We start from the raw sequence: 22,751 nt of genomic DNA, 5'->3' as shown, positions 1-22,751 counted from the left end.
GTAGGTTACTAACGCTTACAGTAGGTTACTAACGCTTACAGTAGGTTACTAACGCTTACAGTAGGTTACTAACGCTTACCGTATGTTACTAACGCTTACAGTAGGTTACTAACGCTTACAGTAGGTTAATAACACTTACAGTATGTTACTAACGCTTACAGTAGGTTACTAACGTTTACAGCATGTTACTAACGCTTACAGTATGTTACTAACGCTTACAGTAGGTTACTAACGCTTACAGTAGGTTACTAACGCTTACAGCAGGTTACTAACGCTTACAGCAGGTTACTAACGCTTACAGTATGTTGCTAACGCTTACAGTAGGTTACTAACGCTTACAGTAGGTTACTAACGCTTACAGTAGGTTACTAAAGCTTACCGTATGTTACTAACGTTTACAGTAGGTTACTAACGCTTACAGTAGGTTACTAACGCTTACCGTATGTTACTAACGCTTACAGTAGGTTACTAACGCTTACAGTAGGTTACTAACACTTACAGTATGTTACTAACGCTTACAGTAGGTTACTAACGTTTACAGCATGTTACTAACGCTTACAGTATGTTACTAACGCTTACAGTAGGTTACTAACGCTTACAGTAGGATACTAACGCTTACAGCAGGTTACTAACGCTTACAGCAGGTTACTAACGCTTACAGTATGTTGCTAACGCTTACAGCATGTTACTAACCCTTACAGTAGGTTACTAACGCTTACAGTAGGTTACTAACGCTTACCGTATGTTACTAACGCTTACAGTATGTTACTAACGCTTACAGTAGGTTACTAACTCTTACAGTATGTTACTAGCGCTTACAGTAGGTTACTAACGCTTACAGTAGTTTACTAACGCTTACCGTATGTTACTAACGCTTACAGTATGTTACTAACGCTTACAGTATGTTACTAACGCTTACAGTAGGTTACTAACGCTTACAGCATGTTACTAACGCTTACAGTATGTTACTAACGCTTACAGTATGTTACTAACGCTTACAGCAGGTTACTAACGCTTACAGCATGTTACTAACGCTTACAGCATGTTACTAACGCTTACAGCATGTTACTAACGCTTACAGCATGTTACTAACACTTACAGCATGTTACTAACGCTTACAGTATGTTACTAACGCTTACAGTAGGTTACTAACGCTTACAGCAGGTTACTAACGCTTACAGTATGTTACTAACGCTTACAGCATGTTACTAACGCTTACAGCATGTTACTAACGCTTACAGCATGTTACTAACGCTTACAGTAGGTTACTAACGCTTACAGTATGTTACTAACACTTACAGCATGTTACTAACGCTTACAGTATGTTACTAACGCTTACAGTAGGTTACTAACGCTTACAGTATGTTACTAACGCTTACAGTATGTTACTAACGCTTACAGCATGTTAGTAACGCTTACAGTATGTTACTAACGCTTACAGCATGTTACTAACGCTTACAGCATGTTACTAACGCTTACAGTAGGTTACTAACGCTTACAGCATGTTACTAACACTTACAGCATGTTACTAACGCTTACAGTATGTTACTAACGCTTACAGTAGGTTACTAACGCTTACAGCAGGTTACTAACGCTTACAGTATGTTACTAACGCTTACAGCATGTTACTAACGCTTACAGCATGTTACTAACGCTTACAGCATGTTACTAACGCTTACAGTAGGTTACTAACGCTTACAGTATGTTACTAACACTTACAGCATGTTACTAACGCTTACAGTATGTTACTAACGCTTACAGTAGGTTACTAACACTTACAGTATGTTACTAACGCTTACAGTATGTTACTAACGCTTACAGCATGTTACTAACGCTTACAGTATGTTACTAACGCTTACAGCATGTTACTAACGCTTACAGTAGGTTACTAACGCTTACAGTATGTTACTAACGCTTACAGTAGGTTACTAACGCTTACATTATGTTACTAACGCTTACAGTATGTTACTAACACTTACAGCATGTTACTAACGCTTACTAACGCTTACAGTAGGTTACTAACGCTTACAGTAGGTTACTAACGCTTACAGTAGGTTACTAACGCTTACAGTATGTTACTAACGCTTACAGCAGGTTACTAACGCTTACAGCATGTTACTAACACTTACAGCATGTTACTAACGCTTACAGTATGTTACTAACGCTTACAGTAGGTTACTAACACTTACAGTATGTTACTAACGCTTACAGTATGTTACTAACGCTTACAGCATGTTACTAACGCTTACAGTATGTTACTAACGCTTACAGCATGTTACTAACGCTTACAGTATGTTACTAACGCTTACAGTATGTTACTAACACTTACATCATGTTATTAACGCTTACAGTATGTTACTAACGCTTACAGTAGGTTACTAACACTTACAGCATGTTACTAACGCTTACAGTATGTTACTAACGCTTACAGTAGGTTACTAACACTTACAGTATGTTACTAACGCTTACAGTATGTTACTAACGCTTACAGCATGTTACTAACGCTTACAGTATGTTACTAACGCTTACAGCATGTTACTAACGCTTACAGCAGGTTACTAACGCTTACAGTAGGTTACTAACGCTTACAGTAGGTTACTAACGCTCACAGTAGGTTACTAACGCTTACAGTAGGTTACTAACGCTTACAGTAGGTTACTAACGCTTACAGTAGGTTACTAGCTCCTAACAATGCAGTAAAATGTCAAACAGGTACACAAATAATCAATACAAATGAAAAAAGCAGAAAGAACAACAGGAAATGAAGAAATGGTTTAGGGCAGGGTACCGGGTGGAGGCCGGCTAGTGGTGCCTCTTCATCAGTCAGATGGCCGGGAGATAGAAGCCGTTTATCAGTCTCTCGTTTATCAGTCTCTCGGTCCCAGCTTTGATGCACCTGTCTCCGCCTTCGAGGCGGTAGCGCGCGCGGGGGGGGGGGGGACAGGCCGGGGCTCGACTATTGGTCTCAACAAGGATAGTAAAACCAAAAGCACACACATGCACGCACGCGCACACACAATGAAGAATGACTTTTTTGTTTTTATTAAGACAAACATGCATGCACTCACACACACTCTTTCTGTGTGTGTCTCTCTCTCTCTCTCTCTCGGTCACAGTCATACATTACGAAGACACCCATTTCAAGTATTTCAAGGAAAGCACATTGAGTCTTTTCTAGGTTTTGATAAGAGGCAACTAACCGTCAGCTCAGCAGATGTGTTTTTATTTTCTTCTAAACCCCAAAGGTGCAGAAAGTCAACTCGTTGAAATCTATTCGTACGTCGAAAGATGCATAAGAATGCTATTGTTTACTCCGTCTCTTTAAGTTACTGCAGTACTTGCACTATGAGTTTCACACCTTGTATCCACCCTATAGTTTTGGCATTCTATGTGAACACTAAAGATTTGCATGACATTTTCCATATTTCCTTCATCTGGTATGAAGAAAGCTATTCTCTCCCCATCCCGGCTTAAGCTACATCAATAAATGCAACGCCTAGATTGTGTAATGGAGACCATCATGTTATCTTATAATATCCATCCACCTTAGAATATTCCCCCTGCTTGTTGTTGATCCCCGTTCTCTTGTGTTTTTGTTTGCTGTGGAAGCCAATGAGTTTTATTGTTCAGGGCATTCTTAGTAACACTGTATAACCCCACCTCTGCAGGTGTGCCGTCTAGGGGGCATCAAGCACTTGGTGGACCTACTAGACCACAAAACCCTAGAGGTCCAGAGGAACGCCTGTGGCGCTCTGAGGAACCTGGTCTACGGGAAAGCCACGGACGACAACAAGGTCGCCGTGAGAAACGCAGGTGGCGTCCCCGCTTTGCTCAGACTGCTGAGGAAGACGGTGGACGCTGAAGTGAGGGAGCTGGTCACGGGTAAGGGAGAGTGTGTGTGTGTGTGTTATGTGTGTGTGCGCTTGCATGTGCGCGGTGAATTCACACCGAGTATGTCTGTGTGCGTGCACGTGTGTATGAGCTTGAATGCATGCATAGTGAATTCGCTCTGTGCTCACGTGCGCTTGCGTATGTGTGTGTGTGTCTCTCTGCCTCTCTGGGTGAGAAAGGTGTGTTTCTTTCAAATGGCCTCTTTAACCCTGAACCCCTGTGGACCGGGCCTTTCCACACCACAGCTCTGTGTGCTATTCTCTCGCTTTGCCATCTGGCATATTCACAAAGGTCACATTTCCCACAGTTCCATGTTGTTCCACTCATTCATTATTCAGTGACGTTTGCACGAATCAGATCCACTGGAGATCCACTCCAGGGTTTTTGTGGGTCAGGAACATTACTACACAACCTAAAGTAGAGCTGTTCAATTATTCACCTTCTCGCCTGCCTGCCCTTCCTCCCCTTCACCAGTCAATTGGCATGAGTCACTGCCTGTGTCCCGTCATGGACCCTATTCCCTATATAGTGCACTACTGCTGACCGGCCCTGGTGACAAGTAGTGCACTATGAAGGGAAAAGCCACTGTGCATGCTAGTCTGGTCGCTAGTCGCTGTCGTTCGTAGCAGGGGGTCGGAGTCCCTCGCTAGCCTCCCCTGGGTCGTGTTCGGGTAGACAGGAAATGGGCGTTGGCGCTCTAAAAACGGAGGAGGGTACTGCCTGAACTTTCCAATGAGAACACTCGTTTTTCCGTTCGCCGTTTCAAAACGTCAGATGGGTTGTTTTTTTTATACCCTGAACAGGGGCCTTGGGATGGGGTGATCGGAGATTCAGTTGCTGCTGGTTGTGTGATCACAAACCGACCTTGCCATTTGAGCGGACACTCGTTTCCCGGTGCACATAGTGCAGTTTTCCCCACGTGGCTGGAGCTCTGCAAACAGGGAATAAATCCAAGTTGTTTAGGATCAAGGAGGAGTATTACAGAAATAAGCAAGCCAAGATGTTTGGCTCCCAGGTGGCTGAATCAGCTGTTTGTATACAGCTCAGCTCCTGCTCTACTCGGTCTCTCGCCTCTCGCTGTAGCTCAGGTTACAGTGTAATGGGTCCTTCAGGCTACCAATACACGGGGAGCGCCAGCAAAATGCAGCGTCCATTTGGTCCTTTCTGCAGCAATACATTGTGGAAGTGAAGTGGAGATATGGCTTGAGTCTCATGCGGTGTTCCCTCCACAACAGAATCCGGCACTGAGCAAATTTCTCTGTTTGCTGAGCGCGAAGTTGAACATTGTGAATATTCTGTGCAACATCCGGGGGCGCGCGTTGACTGTGAACACTGAGGCTGTACCCGCTTTAAGTTAGTTTTAACAGTGGTCAAGTAGGCTACTGTGGCTATTTGACCATAATGTAGGCCTACCAGAGTGGGCTACCATCAAAAACAATGGAGGAAATGCATCCCATAACATTTTAACATGGAAATAGCTGTTCTATGTCTGAAAATGTTGTTGTGTTGTTTGATGCAAGGAACCACTAGCCTTTTGGCTACTTAGCTTACTCAAGCCTGTCTCAAAATACAACACTGCCCCTTTAAGACATATAAAAAGCTATTTTCCTGCCTGACTGACTGTGCTCTTGTAGGAAGCAATCCCTCCCCTATTGCTGACTACAAATGATCTATAACTGAGCTAATAACTCACTAACTAGCAAAGGATATTAACAAATGTGCACATGTGGCTACATGCAGCTCTCGCTTTGATCTGACAACAATCTACTCACATCACTCATGCTGTGTAGAGTAAGGCTGAGTCGTCTGTACATGTCAAAGTAATAGAATCCTACTCCGATGCATTCTGCCTACAACAAAATCTCTTGCATAGTTCGTTTTGCGTACTAAGTCTCGCATAGTTCGTTTTGTTTCGGTATGTTGCGTTGAAAGTGCCTAATATTGCGTTGACACGATCCCAATTCCCCACAGTGAAGGGAAACATTGATGGTGTTAACTAAGGAGGAAAACTCTAGAAAGTTCCGTGAAGTTCAATCTCGTGCTTCTCTGTGCGGGCGGACATATCTTCTGTGTGGCTGTCCCAAGGAGGGAGCATTGGTCTCATGTGTCAATCAAGTTGGTGTTTGTTTCGTTCTTCTCCAAGGAAAAGGAAGAGCCGTTCTTCTTAGAGTCTCCTAAGCACTGATAGGGCGAATTACAGAGCTAACCCATCAGAACCACATGCAGCCCATAACAGAATGGATCATGGGGGATGGAACCACTGGCATTTCAGTCAATTCTAGCCAGTCTTTTCCGTTGTCATTGAAAAGAGAGGCCAGTTCGAGGCAGATGTGTGTCACACAAATCTTGGACTAAATTGCTTTGACCTGTTGTGAGCACTCTTTACGACTGTGTGTATTGTAAAACCTCAGCAGCATGGCTAATTGGCAGTTGAAGACCCAGAATGCTTAGCATTAGAGAAGGTCATCGATCACAGTCACCTCTGGATAATCACAACCAATCAGTATAATCCACAGGAGGAGTTTTTAGTTCTCTTCCTACTGGCCAAAGCCAATGGGCTAATTGGAACCGACAAGACTTACTCTCCAATTACACTCTGACATATTTCTTCCCTTGGAAGCATGGTTGGCGGTGTAATTTAACCTTGTTTTTTAAGCGACATGTCCTGTATGTCTGTGTCTCAAATGGCACCCAGAGCTCTGGTAAAAAATATATATTTTCAGTCTCCTGAGGGGCAATAGGCTTTGTCGTGCCCTCTTCACGGCATTCTTGGTGTGTTTGAAGCTCCCAACCTGCTCCACTACAGCCCGTCGATGTGAATGGGGGTGTGCTCGGTCCTCTTTTTCCTGTAGTCCACAATCATCTCCTTTGTCTTGGTCACGTTAAGGGAGAGGTTGTTATCCTGGCACCACACGGCCAGGTCTCTGACCTCCTCCCTATAGGCTGTCTTATCGTTGTAGGTGATCAGGCCTACCCCCGTTGTGTCATCGGCAAACTTAATGATGGTGCTGGAGTCGTGTCTGGCCATGTAGTCATGAATGAACAGGGAGTACAGGAGGGGACTGAGCACACACCCATGAGGGTCCCCCGTGTTGAGGATCAGCGTGGCAGATGTGTTGTTACCTACCCTTACCACCTGGGGGCGGCACGTCAGGAAGTCCAGGATCCAGTTGCAGAGGGAGGTGTTTAGTCCCAGGGACCTTAGCTTAGTGATGAGCTTTGTGGGCACTATGGTGTTGAACGCTGAGCTGTAGTCAATGAATAGCATTCTCACATAGGTGTTCCTTTTGTCAAGGTGGGAAAGGCCAGTGTTGAGTGCAATAGATATTGCATCATCTGTGGATCTGTTGGGGCGGTATGCAAATTGGGGTGTGTCTAGGATAATGGTGTTGATGTGAGCCATGACCAGCCTTTCAAAGCACTTCATGGCTACAGACGTGAGTGCTACGGGTTGGTAGTCATTTTGGCAGGTTACCTTCGTGTTCTTGGACATATTCCAGTCTGTGCTATTAAAACAGTCCTGTAGCTTAGCATCTGCATCATCTGACCACTTCTTTATTGACCAAGTCACTGGTGCTTCCTGCTTTAGATTTTGCTTGTAAACAGGAATCAGAAGGATATAATTATGGTCAGATTTGCCAAGTAGAGGGCGAGGGAGAGCTTTGTACGCATCACTGTGTGAGGAGTAAAGGTGGTCTTGAGTTTGTTTTCCCTCTGGTTGCACATTTAACATGCTGGTAGAAATTTGCATTAAAGTCTGCGGCCACTAGGAGTGCCACCTCCTAGATGAGTGTTTTCCTGTTTCCTTATGGCCGTATACAGCTCATTGTGTACGGTCTTAGTGCCAGCATCGGTTTGTGGTGGTAAATAGACAGCTACGAAGAATACAGATCAAAACTCTCTTTGTAAATAGTGTTGTGTACAGCTTATCATGAGATAAGCTTATCATCCCCTCAGGCGTGCAAAACCTCAAGACTTACAATTAGATTTCGTGCAACAGTTGGTGTTTACAAATATACACAGACCGCCACCCCTTGTCTTACCGAAGGCGGCTGTTCTATCTTGCCGATGCAGCATAAAACCCGCCAGCTGTATGTTCTTCATGTCGTCGTTCAGCCACGACTTGGTGAAACATAAGATATTACAGTTTTTAATGTCCGTTGTTAGTATATACGTGATCGTAGTTCGTCTATTTTGTTATCCAACGATTGTACTTTGGCTAATAGGACTGATGGTAAAGGCAGATTACCCAATCGCCGTCGGATCCTTACAAGGCACCCCGACCTATGTCCTCAATATCTCCGTCTCTTTCTCCTGCGAATGACGGGGATGAGGGCCTTGTCGGGTGTCTGAAGTAAATCCATTGCGTCCGGCAAGGCCCTCATCCCCGTCATTCGCAAGAATCTTCTTCCAGTACGCGGTGAGTAATCGCTGTCCTGATATCTAGAAGCTCTTTTCGGTCATAAGAGACAGTGGCAGAAACATTATTTACAGAATAAGTTACAAATAGCGCAAAAAAACACACACAATAGCACAATTGGTTAGGAGACAGCAGCCGTCTCCTCCGACGCCATTGTCCAGTGCCATTTTGGATGCAGATGTTGTCTGAGACGGTTATAGGGTACTCAGTGTGCCCATCTCTGAGCAGGATATGTTTGTTCCCCTGTGTGTCAATGGCCCCTTATTCTGTTATTAGTCCAGTGGATCATCGGCCATGCTCCATGTGAGCTACTAATGGAGCCGCCGTCTCTCTTCTCTAATCAGGTCAGGGGTTCATGTTGTGGGGGACATGTCAAGCCGTCTAGGCCTAGTCCCTGGCTCCCACAGCAGCTGTTGTGGTTATGGCCTGTCCTCACAAGGCTTCTGAGATCAAAGTGCCAGGCCTCCCCTGGCTGTTGTCACCCCAGTGGCAGTACAGGTGTCACCTGGCGCCTACGGTGGGAGCAGCATCTGTACACACACACACACACACACACGCTGGCACACACACACACAGCCTGGCCCTTGCCCGACCTTGCTGCTATGAGCAGCACTCAGGGGCCCTGTCCTACAAAGCACTGTCTGTCCGCATGTGACCCGCTGTCACAACTACAACCACCGACCAACCAGGGAAAGACCAACCACCAACCGACACAACCAGGGAATGGTGTGTGTGTGTGTGTGTGTGTGGGATCATTGCTCCTGTGTCCCTATGTAGCTTCCCTTAAATAGAAGTGTCTATGTTTAGATGGTAAAGCAGGTACAGGGCTAACCTTGGGCCTTGTGTTGAGTGTTTTTCCAGACAGCTGTAGGGAAATCAGGCCGACTTCGCTCATCTCTAATCAGTGTTCCTTTGAAATTGAACAGAGCTCATCAAGCGAGACACACTGGAGCTGCTGCAAAGCCTCCATTTCCTCAGATGTAGGGCAGAGTACAGATTGTCATCTTGCTCACTCTGCAGCCACTCTGGAAATGTATTGAGACTTCAGGCACACAGTTATACTGTAGTCAGCCACACCCTACAGACTGGGGGAAAACAAAAATGATTTTCTACTAACCGCTAGTCTACACACAGCTCTCCGCTCTGCCCCCCACTGGCCCAGGGTCGAATAACAGTGTCAAAGCTAGTCTTGATTTTTTAATAATGAATGTTGGAGCAAGCCTTCGGCCTTGAGTGGACACAAGACTGTCCAGGGCTGCGTCCCCGAATGGCAGGGGCACCCTATTTCATATGGCCTCTGGTCAAAAGTAGTGCACTACATAGGGAATATGGTGTTATTTGGGTCTAGTATCGCAATGGATCTACATGCTTATCACAGCTCTATAGCAAAGAGCATGTCAACTCTCAGAGTCAACTGATGCCTGGGCCTATGCCCATTCATTCATCTACCCAATCAGAGCCTGTTCATACCCGACCACACCCTTACTCTGGCCAATCAGAAGCGGCTAAACACCTGACCCACACTGACTCGGTACTGTAAGGGCTATCCTGGCTTCAACACTTAATTCAAGCAGACTGTAACTGAATAACAAGCTCAGTGGAGATTTCATTTTGGGGCGGAATGGAGCCCTTTAGCCAGGTCACTGCTTTCCAAGCTATGAGAGAGCACCACACACACTACCCTCCCCATCGCTCTCTCTTACACACACACACACACACACACTCCCTAACATTATAAATCTAGGCCACAGTCAAATGATTTTGTCTTTCGAGGATTGATTCGAAGACGGATGAAATGAATGGCTCCCGTGTCACAGCGTATCACAGCGTATTTCCTCTTCAGCTTGGGCATTCGTTTACATTGGGGCTAGTGTTCCCGCACCTAGCCACACACACACACACACACACACACACACACACACACACACACACACACACACACACAGACAGTAGCTTGTACAGGACTCAGCCAAGATCTGAGAGATCAAGCCTCATTCACACAGCCTGTTCCCTCTGACTGTCAGAATGTGGCACATGGGCGTTTACCCCTGTCAGTCACACCTCACTGGGCTCAGCTGCCCGATTTATCCCAAGACTCCCAGGCAGCTTCCACAGGGTCAGTTTAAAAGCTGGCCGGTTAGCGGCTTCTTCAAATAGAGCTTCGGGCCGATGAGGAGGAACTAGGATGGCTACTGGGACAGACCTGGGACATTTCAGTTTGCCTGAAGTGCTAGACCAGCGCTGCACGTGCGTTTGTGTTATCTCTACATTACAAGGCCCTCTGTCTGAGGGAATTCACTAAACAGCCATCGGAGAAAGACAAACTAAGGAAGGCTATAGGCTAAGCTAGTAGAGAAAGGCGCTCAATCACCGCGGGGAGGTTTTATTGAAATGAATCCCAGGGCCTGAGCATACACGTTATAGCGTCGGTATGCAGCCCAACACGGTCCTGGCAGGAGCAGATAAGAGGCTTCATCGGCTGAATGTTAACCGTGGTGAGAGATGCTTTCATGGGTAAACAGGGTAACTCAAAGATAGGAACGGAGCAGACACTATTTGGGCCACAGACAGATCTGTCTCTATAATGCCTTGCTGGCATCCTCTTTATATTGTGCCCTTGGGCTGTAGTAACGGGCGCGATGATCTCCACTGGTTTCAATGGAGAGAAGATAAGAGAGACCAGTTTCTAGGAAAGACAGGCTACACACACTGTGGTGGAAATGCGAGAGCTCAAGGAAACCACGAGGATTACTCGCACACACACACAGCAACCTGAATACGCCTTACACACACACAGGCACACACGCACACCAGTGTTTCCCCTATATTAATTTAGCAGAGGCGGTCAGCGAGAAAACTAGACGGTCAGCGAGAATTGACAATTCCCCAAAATGTCATGGCGCGGGGCCCCTATTGTTTTCGCTATAATGTTTCAGTCACTCAGATAGCATAAGGACACGGGATAAGCCATGGCAAAATGTGTAGAATTTCATGCTTGCCTATCCTCACACACAACCAAAGAGATCTGCCAGTCAGCGGGGTGTAGATAATTATCTTTTGCTCTGCCCACAGCAGGAGATAGCAGCTATACATGCATCCCAAATGGCACCCTATTACCTTGATAGTGCACTACTTTTGTCCAGGGCCCATAGGGTTCCCATAGGGATCTGGTCAGCGTTTGTGCACTATATAGGGAATAAGGAGCCATAGGGCTCTGTTCAAAAGTATCGCACTACATAGGGAACAGGGTCCCATTTGAGACATATTCTACGTCTCGCTCGCTGCCTGTGGTTAGATAGGAGCCGAGCTGCAGCCCGGTCCAAGGTTAGTGACGCCCTGCAGAAGTCAGCCTGTGTTTTCTGCTGCCAGTCACAGCCATCTGATATAAAGAACAGGCTCCACACGGGGTCATCTGGAGCAGATGAAGCATCAAATACTGTATACTAGAAGTATCACTGGTTAGCATACACGCATTTCAAATGAAGAAAATGATGACGTGATATCGGGAAGACATGCTCCGTTATTCATATGATACGTTTTAAACCGCTGAGCCGGTGCCATATGCTGTTTGTGTTCATTTCCAGTGAAACGTCTCCCTCGGTTGCCTGCAGGATATGTAATGCTTCTAAGGATCTATTTGATCCAGATGCCCGACGTCTCACAGCTGGAGGATGGGTTTCATTTGTGACGAGGACTATTATTTTTCCTTTGGTCCTCTCGTCTCTTCTGTGTGTGTGTGTGTGTGTGTGTGTGTGTGTGTGTGCTGAGCTATAAAGAAAAAAGCCCTGGTCCTCGGCAGCTCTGTGGGGCTAGCCTAACTGCACATGACAGCTGACAACCAGGAGTTTGTGGCCTTGTCTCTGTCTCTAACATGTCCCCTCCCTCCCGTTCCTCCGTCTTCCCTGCAGGGGTGCTGTGGAACCTGTCCTCCTGTGACTCCGTCAAGATGACAATCATTCGGGATGCCTTAACTACTCTGACCAACACTGTGATCATACCCCATTCCGGGTGGAGCAGCTCGACATTCGACGAGGACCACAAACTCAAATTCCACTCGTCTCTGGTCCTGAGGAACACCAGCGGCTGTATGAGGTAGCGGACATTTTGTGTATGATGATACCACCCCCTTCTGGATGTGTCGAGCTCCTGCAGCCAGGTTCATATTTGAACATAGCCTTCCAACACGAGTTATGACTAGGGAATGAGACGAACCTGCCCCTGGGGACTTACAAATAATGTGCTGTAAACAGGTCATCTATGGCAGTATTATTTATTTTTTAAATACACAGTGACAGAAAGTCTGTGTACCGTGTGTTTACAGCTACATTAATGTCCCACTGGGCACTGACGTCAGTTCAACGTCTAGTTTTGATTTACATTTGGTTGAGTTGTCACTTAACGTGAGAGTCAACCAAGAATGTCACCCCGTCATTGGATTTAGGTTAAATTAGTCAGTCTGTTGTGGTTACACAGTCCGACAGTGTAGAGGGTAAAAAACTCCCCAGCCATAGGGAAGGGTATTCTGGCTCTCCAGCCACCCTCCCAGGGCCCTTCCTTTGAAGGCAGTGTATGCGTCCCAAATGGCAACCTATTCCCTATTTTGTGAACTACTTTTGGCCAGTACCCTATGGGCCCTAGTCGAAAGTCCTGCACAAAATAGGGAAGAGGTTGCCGTTAGGGACAGATGCCAGTCAGTGAATGGTGGAGTTTGTTCTCTAATTGGTGACAGAAAATGGAGCTGTGCCTCTGAGCGAGCTCAGTTAGGCTCTCATTTCCCCCTCCAAAGCACTCATAACGGCATCACCCAGGCCGACCAGAGAGCCTCATCCATTATGGATGAGACGGCACAAGTAAAAACCCCACAACACACACCGGAGTCGCGCTATGGGGAACAAACACACACAGTTGGTCTATGTCCCAAATACTACCCTATTCCCTTTATAGTACACTACCTTCAACCAAGTCTTATGGGCCCTGGTTGAAAGTAGTGCACTGAATAGGGTAGCATTTGGGACAAATATTTTTTAAGTGGCTGTTTGGTTATGTTGCTGGGCCATCTTTGTGTGTGAATTCATTGTGTGTGATTGTGTGTGTGCTGCAGGGGCCTATATCCTGACTGGTGTGTGTGTGTGTTGTTTTTAAAGGAACCTGAGCTCGGCGGGGGAGGAGGCTCGAAAACAGATGCGCTCCTGTGAGGGACTGGTGGACTCTTTACTCTACGTCATCAAGGCCTGTGTCAACACCTCGGACTTCGACAGCAAGGTCTGCACACACACAGAGACAGACACCTACATGAACACACACACAGACACACACAGACACACACAGACACACACAGAGACACACAGACACACACAGACACACAGAGACACACAGAGACACACAGACACACACAGACACACACAGACACACAGAGACACACAGAGACACACAGACACACAGAGACACACAGAGACACACAGACACACACAGACACACACAGACACACACAGACACACACAGAGACACACAGACACACAGAGACACACAGAGACACACAGACACACACAGACACACAGAGACACACAGAGACACACAAACACACACACATACAGTGCCTTGCGAAAGTATTCGGCCCCCTTGAACATAAAGAACATAAAGATATAAAACTGTATTCTATATAAACTGTATACTCCTTCCATTTCAATATTATCGCTTGCACAGTGCTCCTTGGGATGTTTAAAGCTTGGGAAATATTTTTGTATCCAAATCCGGCTTTAAACTTCTTCACAACAGTATCTCGGCCCTGCCTGGTGTGTTCCTTGTTCTTCATGATGCTCTCTGCGCTTTTAACGGACCTCTGAGACTATCACAGTGCAGGTGCATTTATACGGAGACATGATTACACACAGGTGGATTGTATTTATCATTATTAGTCATTTAGGTCAACATTGGATCGTTCAGAGATCCTCACTGAACTTCTGGAGAGAGTTTGCTGCACTGAAAGTAAAGGGGCTGAATAATTTTGCACGCCCAATTTTTCAGTTTTTGATTTGTTAAAAAAGTTTGAAATATCCAATAAATGTCGTTCCACTTCATGATTGTGTCCCACTTGTTGTTGATTCTTCACAAAAAAATACAGTTTTATATCTTTATGTTTGAAGCCTGAAATGTGGCAAAAGGTCGCAAAGTTCAAGGGGGCCGAATACTTTCGCAAGGCACTGTACACCTACATGCACGCACACACACGTGCGCGCGCACAACACACAGTGGCGACTAGAGACCATGTTGTCACACGATGGCAGGCAGCTGTAGGGGAGAATGGGAAATCTACCCTACCAGTTTTGAATTGAATTGATCATTTCTCGCTCACATTGACTCGCACAGCTCAGTTACTTGACTGGGAAGGCCTTCTATCAGCCCATAGGTCTACAATGTTAACAGCGTCCACTTAAAAGTTTATGGACATTATCACTGGTCCCTTAGCCAGCTGTTCCGGTTGAGTATCTCCCCTATAAATTTGGCCTGTCTTATATAGTGCACTACTTTTGACCAGTGCGTTTATGGGCCCGGGTCAAGAAAAGTGCACTATAAAGGGAATAGGGTGCTATTTGGGATACAATCCGGTGTATTTATTGCTATGCTCATATCCCAGTAATGGGCATCAAACAGTAAGGAATTAAACCCATTTGTTAAACCCAGATCTCTGTTTCTAAGTGGAGACATTCTATTCTGTTCTAAGACCATGGATCTCATACCTACTTCATTACTACTGCTACAGCAGGCCTGCGATGTCTCCACACCAACACACAGAGGCTGTCTGGCTTATTGAGCACTATTTCACTGGAACAAACCTCTTAGGATGTACAGTGTACTGATTGAGATCTCACCTCTCTCTCTCTCTCTCTCTCTCTCTCTCTCTCTCTCTCTCTCCCTCTCAGACTTATAGAAACATATTAAACCTATAGAAGCATATCAAACCTATAGAAACATATTAAACCTATAGAAGCATATCAAGCCTATAGAAACATATCAAACCTATAGAAGCATATCAAACCTATAGAAACATATTAAACCTATAGAAGCATATCAAGCCTATAGAAACATATTAAACCTATAGAAGCATATCAAGCCTACAGAAACATATCAAACCTATAGAAACATATCAAACCTATAGAAGCATATCAAACCTATAGAAACATATTAAACCTATAGAAGCATATCAAGCCTACAGAAACATATCAAACCTATAGAAGCATATCAAGCCTATAGAAACATATTAAACCTATAGAAGCATATCAAGCCTACAGAAACATATCAAACCTATAGAAGCATATCAAGCCTATAGAAACATATTAAACCTATAGAAACATATCAAACCTATAGAAACATATCAAACCTATAGAAACATATCAAACCTATAGAAGCATATCAAGCCTATAGAAACATATCAAACCTATAGAAGCATATCAAACCTATAGAAACATATTAAACCTATAGAAGCATATCAAGCCTACAGAAACATATCAAACCTATAGAAGCATATCAAGCCTATAGAAACATATTAAACCTATAGAAGCATATCAAGCCTACAGAAACATATCAAACCTATAGAAGCATATCAAGCCTATAGAAACATATTAAACCTATAGAAGCATATCAAGCCTACAGAAACATATCAAACCTATAGAAGCATATCAAGCCTATAGAAACATATTAAACCTATAGAAACATATCAAACCTATAGAAGCATATCAAACCTATAGAAACATATTAAACCTATAGAAGCATATCAAGCCTACAGAAGCATATCAAACCTACAGAAACATATCAAACCTATAGAAGCATATCAAGCCTATAGAAACATATTAAACCTATAGAAACATATCAAACCTATAGAAGCATATCAAACCTATAGAAGCATATCAAGCCTATAGAAACATATTAAACCTATAGAAACATATCAAACCTATAGAAGCATATCAAACCTATAGAAACATATCAAACCTATAGAAGCATATCAAGCCTATAGAAACATATTAAACCTATAGAAACATATCAAACCTATAGAAACATATTAAACCTATAGAAGCATATCAAACCTATAGAAACATATTAAACCTATAGAAGCATATCAAACCTACAGAAACATATTGAACCTATAGAAGCATATTAAGCCTACAGAAACATATCAAACCTATAGAAGCATATCAAACCTATAGAAACATATCAAACCTATAGAAACATATATCCAACCTACAGAAACATATCAAACCTACAGAAACATATCAAACCTATAGAAACATATCAAACCTATAGAAACATATATCCAACCTACAGAAACATATCAAACCTACAGAAACATATCAAACCTATAGAAACATATATCCAACCTACAGAAACATATCAAACCTATAGAAACATATTGAACCTGTAGAAACATATCAAACCAATAAATCAAGTAAATTACCCTCCTCCCTTCACCTCTCTCTAGATTGTGGAGAACTGTATTTGCACTCTGCGGAACCTGTCGTATCGCCTGGAGCTGGAGATGCCGCCGTCGAGGCTGCAGGGAGCCCAGGAGCTGGACGGCCTGCTGGGAAGTGAGTCTCCCAGTAAGGAAGTGGACTCCAGCTGCTGGGGCCGGAAGAGGAAGAAGAAGAAGGGTTCCCAGGAAGAGCAGGTGAGCTCAAGAACAACAACGTGGGTTGCATCTCAAATGGCGCCCCTATTCCCTATGTAGTGCACCCTATGTCGTCCACCCTATGGGTCCTGGTCAAAAGTAGTGCACTATATAGGGAATAGGGTGCCATTTGTGGACGAAACTTCAGTCTGAGGGTGGAAATATCACTTCCTAGGTGTTCAAAGGGAACGTTCACTCCAGCTAAGCTCCGGTATAACAACTCATCACTGAGTGGGGGAAGTATAACACATGACACTTCCCTAGGCCTTAAGTGATTGTTCACTCCAAATGTTTGTCAAGCGTTTTTTTAAGAGCTCAACAGTGGCCTCGTAGCAAGAGTCCAAGTCCCACCACATCTTTTCTGTCTAACGTGACGCAATTAGATGACGGTGCCTGCCTGTCTTTTCAAATCATTTGGGATCGAGGCGCCGTATAGCTGGATCCACACAACAGATGGCATGATGGGACGTGGACTCATTTCTCCCTTCTGAGAAGTGGAAAACATTTGCCAACTTTGATTTTGGAGTGAACTATTACTTTTGATTTTATTTTATTTTATTCGGATCTCTTTTAGTCCTCACTTTAGTCCTTAAACATCAAAATACAATGTATAATACTCATATTTTCACATATAACACACTGTTACAAACAGACATAACACACTGACATATTGACTCTAACTCTTCTAGGAGCGCTCTAGAGAAGACCATGGCCCGTATTCACAAAGCGTCTCAGAGTAGGAGTGCTGATCTAGGATCAGGTCCCGCCTGTCCATATAATCGTCTTCGTTATGATCTAAAAGGCTAAACTGATCCTAGATCAGCACTACTACTCTGGGACACTTGATACATATATAGTCAGTAATCTTATAATGAACTGGGTGGTTCGAGCCCTGAATGCTGATTGGCTGAAAGCCGTGGTATATACAGTGTATCACGGGTATGACAAAACATTTATGTGTACTGCTCTAATTACATTGGTAACCAGTTTATAATAGCAATAAGGTACCTCAGGGGTTTGTGATATATGGCCAATATACCACGGCTAAGGCCTGTATCCAGGCACTCCACGTTGCGTTGTGCATAAGAACAGCCCTTAGCCGTGGTATATTGGCCATATACCATGAGGAATAAAGCCAATACTCCTCGGGCCGTATTCCGTAATTAGAACCTCTAATCATGACCATGTGATCTCAGTGGGACGGAGTGGGCCCCATCCCCGGCTTCTCCAAGTCCCCCAAGGGGGCAGAGATGTTGTGGCACCCAGCCGTGGTGAAGCCCTACCTGACCCTGCTGGCTGAGAGCTCCAACCCTGCCACTCTGGAGGGCTCGGCGGGCTCCCTACAGAACCTGTCTGCTGGGAACTGGAAGGTATGGAGAACCCTATGGAGTACACACTACACAGCACCCAGGACAGGAGATGACAAGAACACTAGTCTATTTTGTGTTGTTTTCCTCTGTGTACAATGAATAGTCTATTAGCTATGTAAAGTGAATACATTTTAAAGGTGAACTCTCCTCAGTGAAACACATGTCAATAGTCACTTTTAGTGCTTTCTCCTCAACCCCCTAGTTGCTAATGTTAGCTTCTGGGACAAGGAAGGACGCTAGATCAAGCTAGAGATCCATAGCTGAAAGTCGTGTGTCAGCAGCTCTTGGTTATTTCAGCTCTAGGATTTTTATCACAGGGGCTATGACATCATTGTTGTCTGGTTTTCTGAAGAAGAAAAAACACGTCTTTACTACTATGGCTGTACTACAAATTTCACTGTGCCTATCCGGGTGTACACTCTTACGTTGATTGAGTTGAAACGTCCTCTCTGTGTCGTCTCTGCATTTGTACTAGTTTACGGCGTACGTCCGTGCGGCAGTGCGCAAGGAGAAGGGTCTGCCCATCCTGGTGGAGCTGCTGAGGATGGACAACGACAGGGTGGTCTGCTCTGTGGCCACCGCCCTGAGGAACATGGCCCTGGATGTCAGGAACAAGGAGCTCATAGGTGAGGAACAAACACTGGCTCCATTGCAGATGCTTGACAGATCTCACAACACCTGGCTAGGTGTTTAACCTATCAGATGGACAGGTGTTTAACATATCAGATGGATAGGTGTTTAACATATCAGACAGGTGTTTAACGTATCAGATAGACAGGTGTTTAACGTATCAGACAGGTGTTTAACATATCAGATGGATTGGTGTTTAACATATCAGACAGGTGTTTAACGTATCAGACAAGTGTTTAACATATCAGATGGATAGGTGTTTAACATATCAGATAGACAGGTGTTTAACATATCAGATAGACAGGTGTTTAACATATCAGATAGACAGGTGTTTAACATATCAGATAGTGTTTAACATATCAGATGGACAGGTGTTTAACATATCAGATAGACAGGTGTTTAACATATCAGATGGACAGGTGTTTAACGTATCAGATAGATAGGTGTTTAACCTATCAGACAGGTGTTTAACATATCAGATAGACAGGTGTTTAACATATCAGATGGAAAGGTGTTTAACATATCAGATAGACAGGTGTTTAACATATCAGATAGACAGGTGTTTAACATATCAGATAGACAGGTGTTTAACATATCAGATAGACAGGTGTTTAACATATCAGATAGACAGGTGTTTAACATATCAGATAGACAGGTGTTTAACATATCAGACAGGTGTTTAACATATCAGATAGACAGGTGTTTAACATATCAGATGGATATGTGTTTAACATATCAGATAGAAAGGTGTTTAACATATCAGATAGACAGGTGTTTAACATATCAGATAGACAGGTGTTTAACATATCAGATAGACAGGTGTTTAACGTATCAGACAGGTGTTTAACATATCAGATAGACAGGTGTTTAACATATCAGATAGATAGGTGTTTAACATATCAGATAGACAGGTGTTTAACATATCAGATAGACAGGTGTTTAACGTATCAGACAGGTGTTTAACATATCAGATAGACAGGTGTTTAACGTATCAGACAGGTGTTTAACATATCAGATAGACAGGTGTTTAACGTATCAGATAGACAGGTGTTTAATGTATCAGACAGGTGTTTAACATATCAGATAGACAGGTGTTTAACGTATCAGACAGGTGTTTAACGTATCACATGGACCGGTGTTTAACATATCAGATAGACAGGTGTTTAACGTATCAGACAGGTGTTTAACGTATCAGATAGACAGGTGTTTAACATATCAGATAGATAGGTGTTTAACATATCAGATAGACAGGTGTTTAACATATCAGATAGACAGGTGTTTAACATATCAGATAGACAGGTGTTTAACATATCAGATGGACAGGTGTTTAACGTATCAGATAGACAGGTGTTTAACATATCAGACAGGTGTTTAACATATCAGATAGACAGGTGTTTAACATATCAGATAGACAGGTGTTTAACATATCAGATAGACAGGTGTTTAACATATCAGATAGACAGGTGTTTAACATATCAGATAGACAGGTGTTTAACATATCAGACAGGTGTTTAACATATCAGATAGACAGGTGTTTAACATATCAGATGGATAGGTGTTTAACATATCAGATAGACAGGTGTTTAACATATCAGATAGACAGGTGTTTAACATATCAGATAGACAGGTGTTTAACATATCAGATAGACAGGTGTTTAACATATCAGATAGACAGGTGTTTAACGTATCAGACAGGTGTTTAACATATCAGATAGATAGGTGTTTAACATATCAGATAGACAGGTGTTTAACATATCAGATAGACAGGTGTTTAACGTATCAGACAGGTGTTTAACATATCAGATAGACAGGTGTTTAACGTATCAGATAGACAGGTGTTTAACATATCAGATAGACAGGTGTTTAACGTATCAGACAGGTGTTTAACATATCAGATAGACAGGTGTTTAACGTATCAGACAGGTGTTTAACATATCAGATAGACAGGTGTTTACCGTATGAGACAGGTGTTTAACATATCAGATAGACAGGTGTTTAACATATCAGATAGACAGGTGTTTAACGTATCAGACAGGTGTTTAACATATCAGATAGACAGGTGTTTAACGTATCAGACAGGTGTTTAACGTATCAGATGGACAGGTGTTTAACATATCAGATAGACAGGTGTTTAACGTATCAGACAGGTGTTTAACGTATCAGATAGACAGGTGTTTAACATATCAGATAGACAGGTGTTTAACGTATAAGATAGACAGGTGTTTAACGTATCAGACAGGTGTTTAACATATCAGATAGACAGGTGTTTAACGTATCAGACAGGTGTTTAACGTATCAGATGGACAGGTGTTTAACATATCAGATAGACAGGTGTTTAACATATCAGACAGGTGTTTAACGTATCAGATAGACAGGTGTTTAACATATCAGATAGACAGGTGTTTAACGTATCAGATAGACAGGTGTTTAACGAATCAGACAGGTGTTTAACATATCAGATGGATAGGTGTTTAACATATCAGATAGACAGGTGTTTAACATATCAGATAGACAGGTGTTTAACGTATCAGATAGACAAGTGTTTAACATATCAGATAGACAGGTGTTTAACATATCAGACAGGTGTTTAACATATCAGACAGGTGTTTAACGTATCAGATAGACAGGTGTTTAACGTATCAGACAGGTGTTTAACATATCAGACAGGTGTTTAACATATCAGATAGACAGGTGTTTAACATATCAGACAGGTTTTTAACGTATCAGATAGACAGGTGTTTAACGTATCAGACAGGTGTTTAACGTATCAGACAGGTGTTTTACATATCAGATAGACAGGTGTTTAACATATCAGATAGACAGGTGTTTAGCATATCAGATAGACAGGTGTTTAACATATCAGATAGACAGGTGTTTAACATATCAGATAGACAGGTGTTTAACATATCAGACAGGTGTTTAACGTATCAGATAGACAGGTGTTTAACATATCAGATAGACAGGTGTTTAACATATAAGATAGACAGGTGTTTAACATATCAGATAGACAGGTGTTTAACATATCAGATAGACAGGTGTTTAACATATCAGATAGACAGGTGTTTAACGTATCAGACAGGTGTTTAACATATCAGATAGATAGGTGTTTAACATATCAGACAGGTGTTTACCATATCAGATAGACAGGTGTTTAACATATCAGATAGACAGGTGTTTAACATATCAGATAGACAGGTGTTTAACATATCAGATAGACAGGTGTTTAACGTATCAGATAGACAGGTGTTTAATGTATCAGACAGGTGTTTAACATATCAGATAGACAGGTGTTTAACGTATCAGACAGGTGTTTAACGTATCACATGGACCGGTGTTTAACATATCAGATAGACAGGTGTTTAACGTATCAGACAGGTGTTTAACGTATCAGATAGACAGGTGTTTAACATATCAGATAGATAGGTGTTTAACATATCAGATAGACAGGTGTTTAACATATCAGATAGACAGGTGTTTAACATATCAGATAGACAGGTGTTTAACATATCAGATGGACAGGTGTTTAACGTATCAGATAGACAGGTGTTTAACATATCAGACAGGTGTTTAACATATCAGATAGACAGGTGTTTAACATATCAGATAGACAGGTGTTTAACATATCAGATAGACAGGTGTTTAACATATCAGATAGACAGGTGTTTAACATATCAGATAGACAGGTGTTTAACATATCAGACAGGTGTTTAACATATCAGATAGACAGGTGTTTAACATATCAGATGGATAGGTGTTTAACATATCAGATAGACAGGTG

General features: G+C 43.1%; 1 protein-coding gene across 16 annotated transcripts in view; it reads left to right on the top strand.

Annotated features, from left to right (window-relative positions):
- Positions 1 to 22,751, top strand: part of pkp4 (plakophilin 4) — a 123,054-nt gene that overhangs the window by 87,174 nt on the left and 13,129 nt on the right. For 13 of the 16 annotated variants that reach the window (XM_036958883.2, XM_021579147.3, XM_090215669.1 and 10 more), the window contains 6 exons: positions 3,669 to 3,882; positions 12,220 to 12,403; positions 13,456 to 13,573; positions 16,785 to 16,973; positions 18,170 to 18,343; positions 18,819 to 18,969. In XM_036958883.2, the coding sequence (XP_036814778.1) occupies positions 3,669 to 3,882; positions 12,220 to 12,403; positions 13,456 to 13,573; positions 16,785 to 16,973; positions 18,170 to 18,343; positions 18,819 to 18,969 (1,030 nt within the window). Of the gene's footprint in view, positions 1 to 3,668; positions 3,883 to 12,219; positions 12,404 to 13,455; positions 13,574 to 15,231; positions 16,634 to 16,784; positions 16,974 to 18,169; positions 18,344 to 18,818; positions 18,970 to 22,751 lie in introns of those variants that run through there. The other 3 variants (XM_090215674.1, XM_090215675.1, XM_090215676.1) reach the window with 1 other exon arrangement.

The sequence above is a fragment of the Oncorhynchus mykiss genome, chromosome 22 (assembly GCF_057628025.1).
Source record: "Oncorhynchus mykiss isolate SJ-2025 chromosome 22, ASM5762802v1, whole genome shotgun sequence".
NCBI classification, from domain to species: Eukaryota; Metazoa; Chordata; class Actinopteri; order Salmoniformes; family Salmonidae; genus Oncorhynchus; species Oncorhynchus mykiss.
The sequence above is the reverse complement of the archived record's forward strand: the minus strand, read 5'-3'. Positions and strand labels throughout refer to the sequence as shown.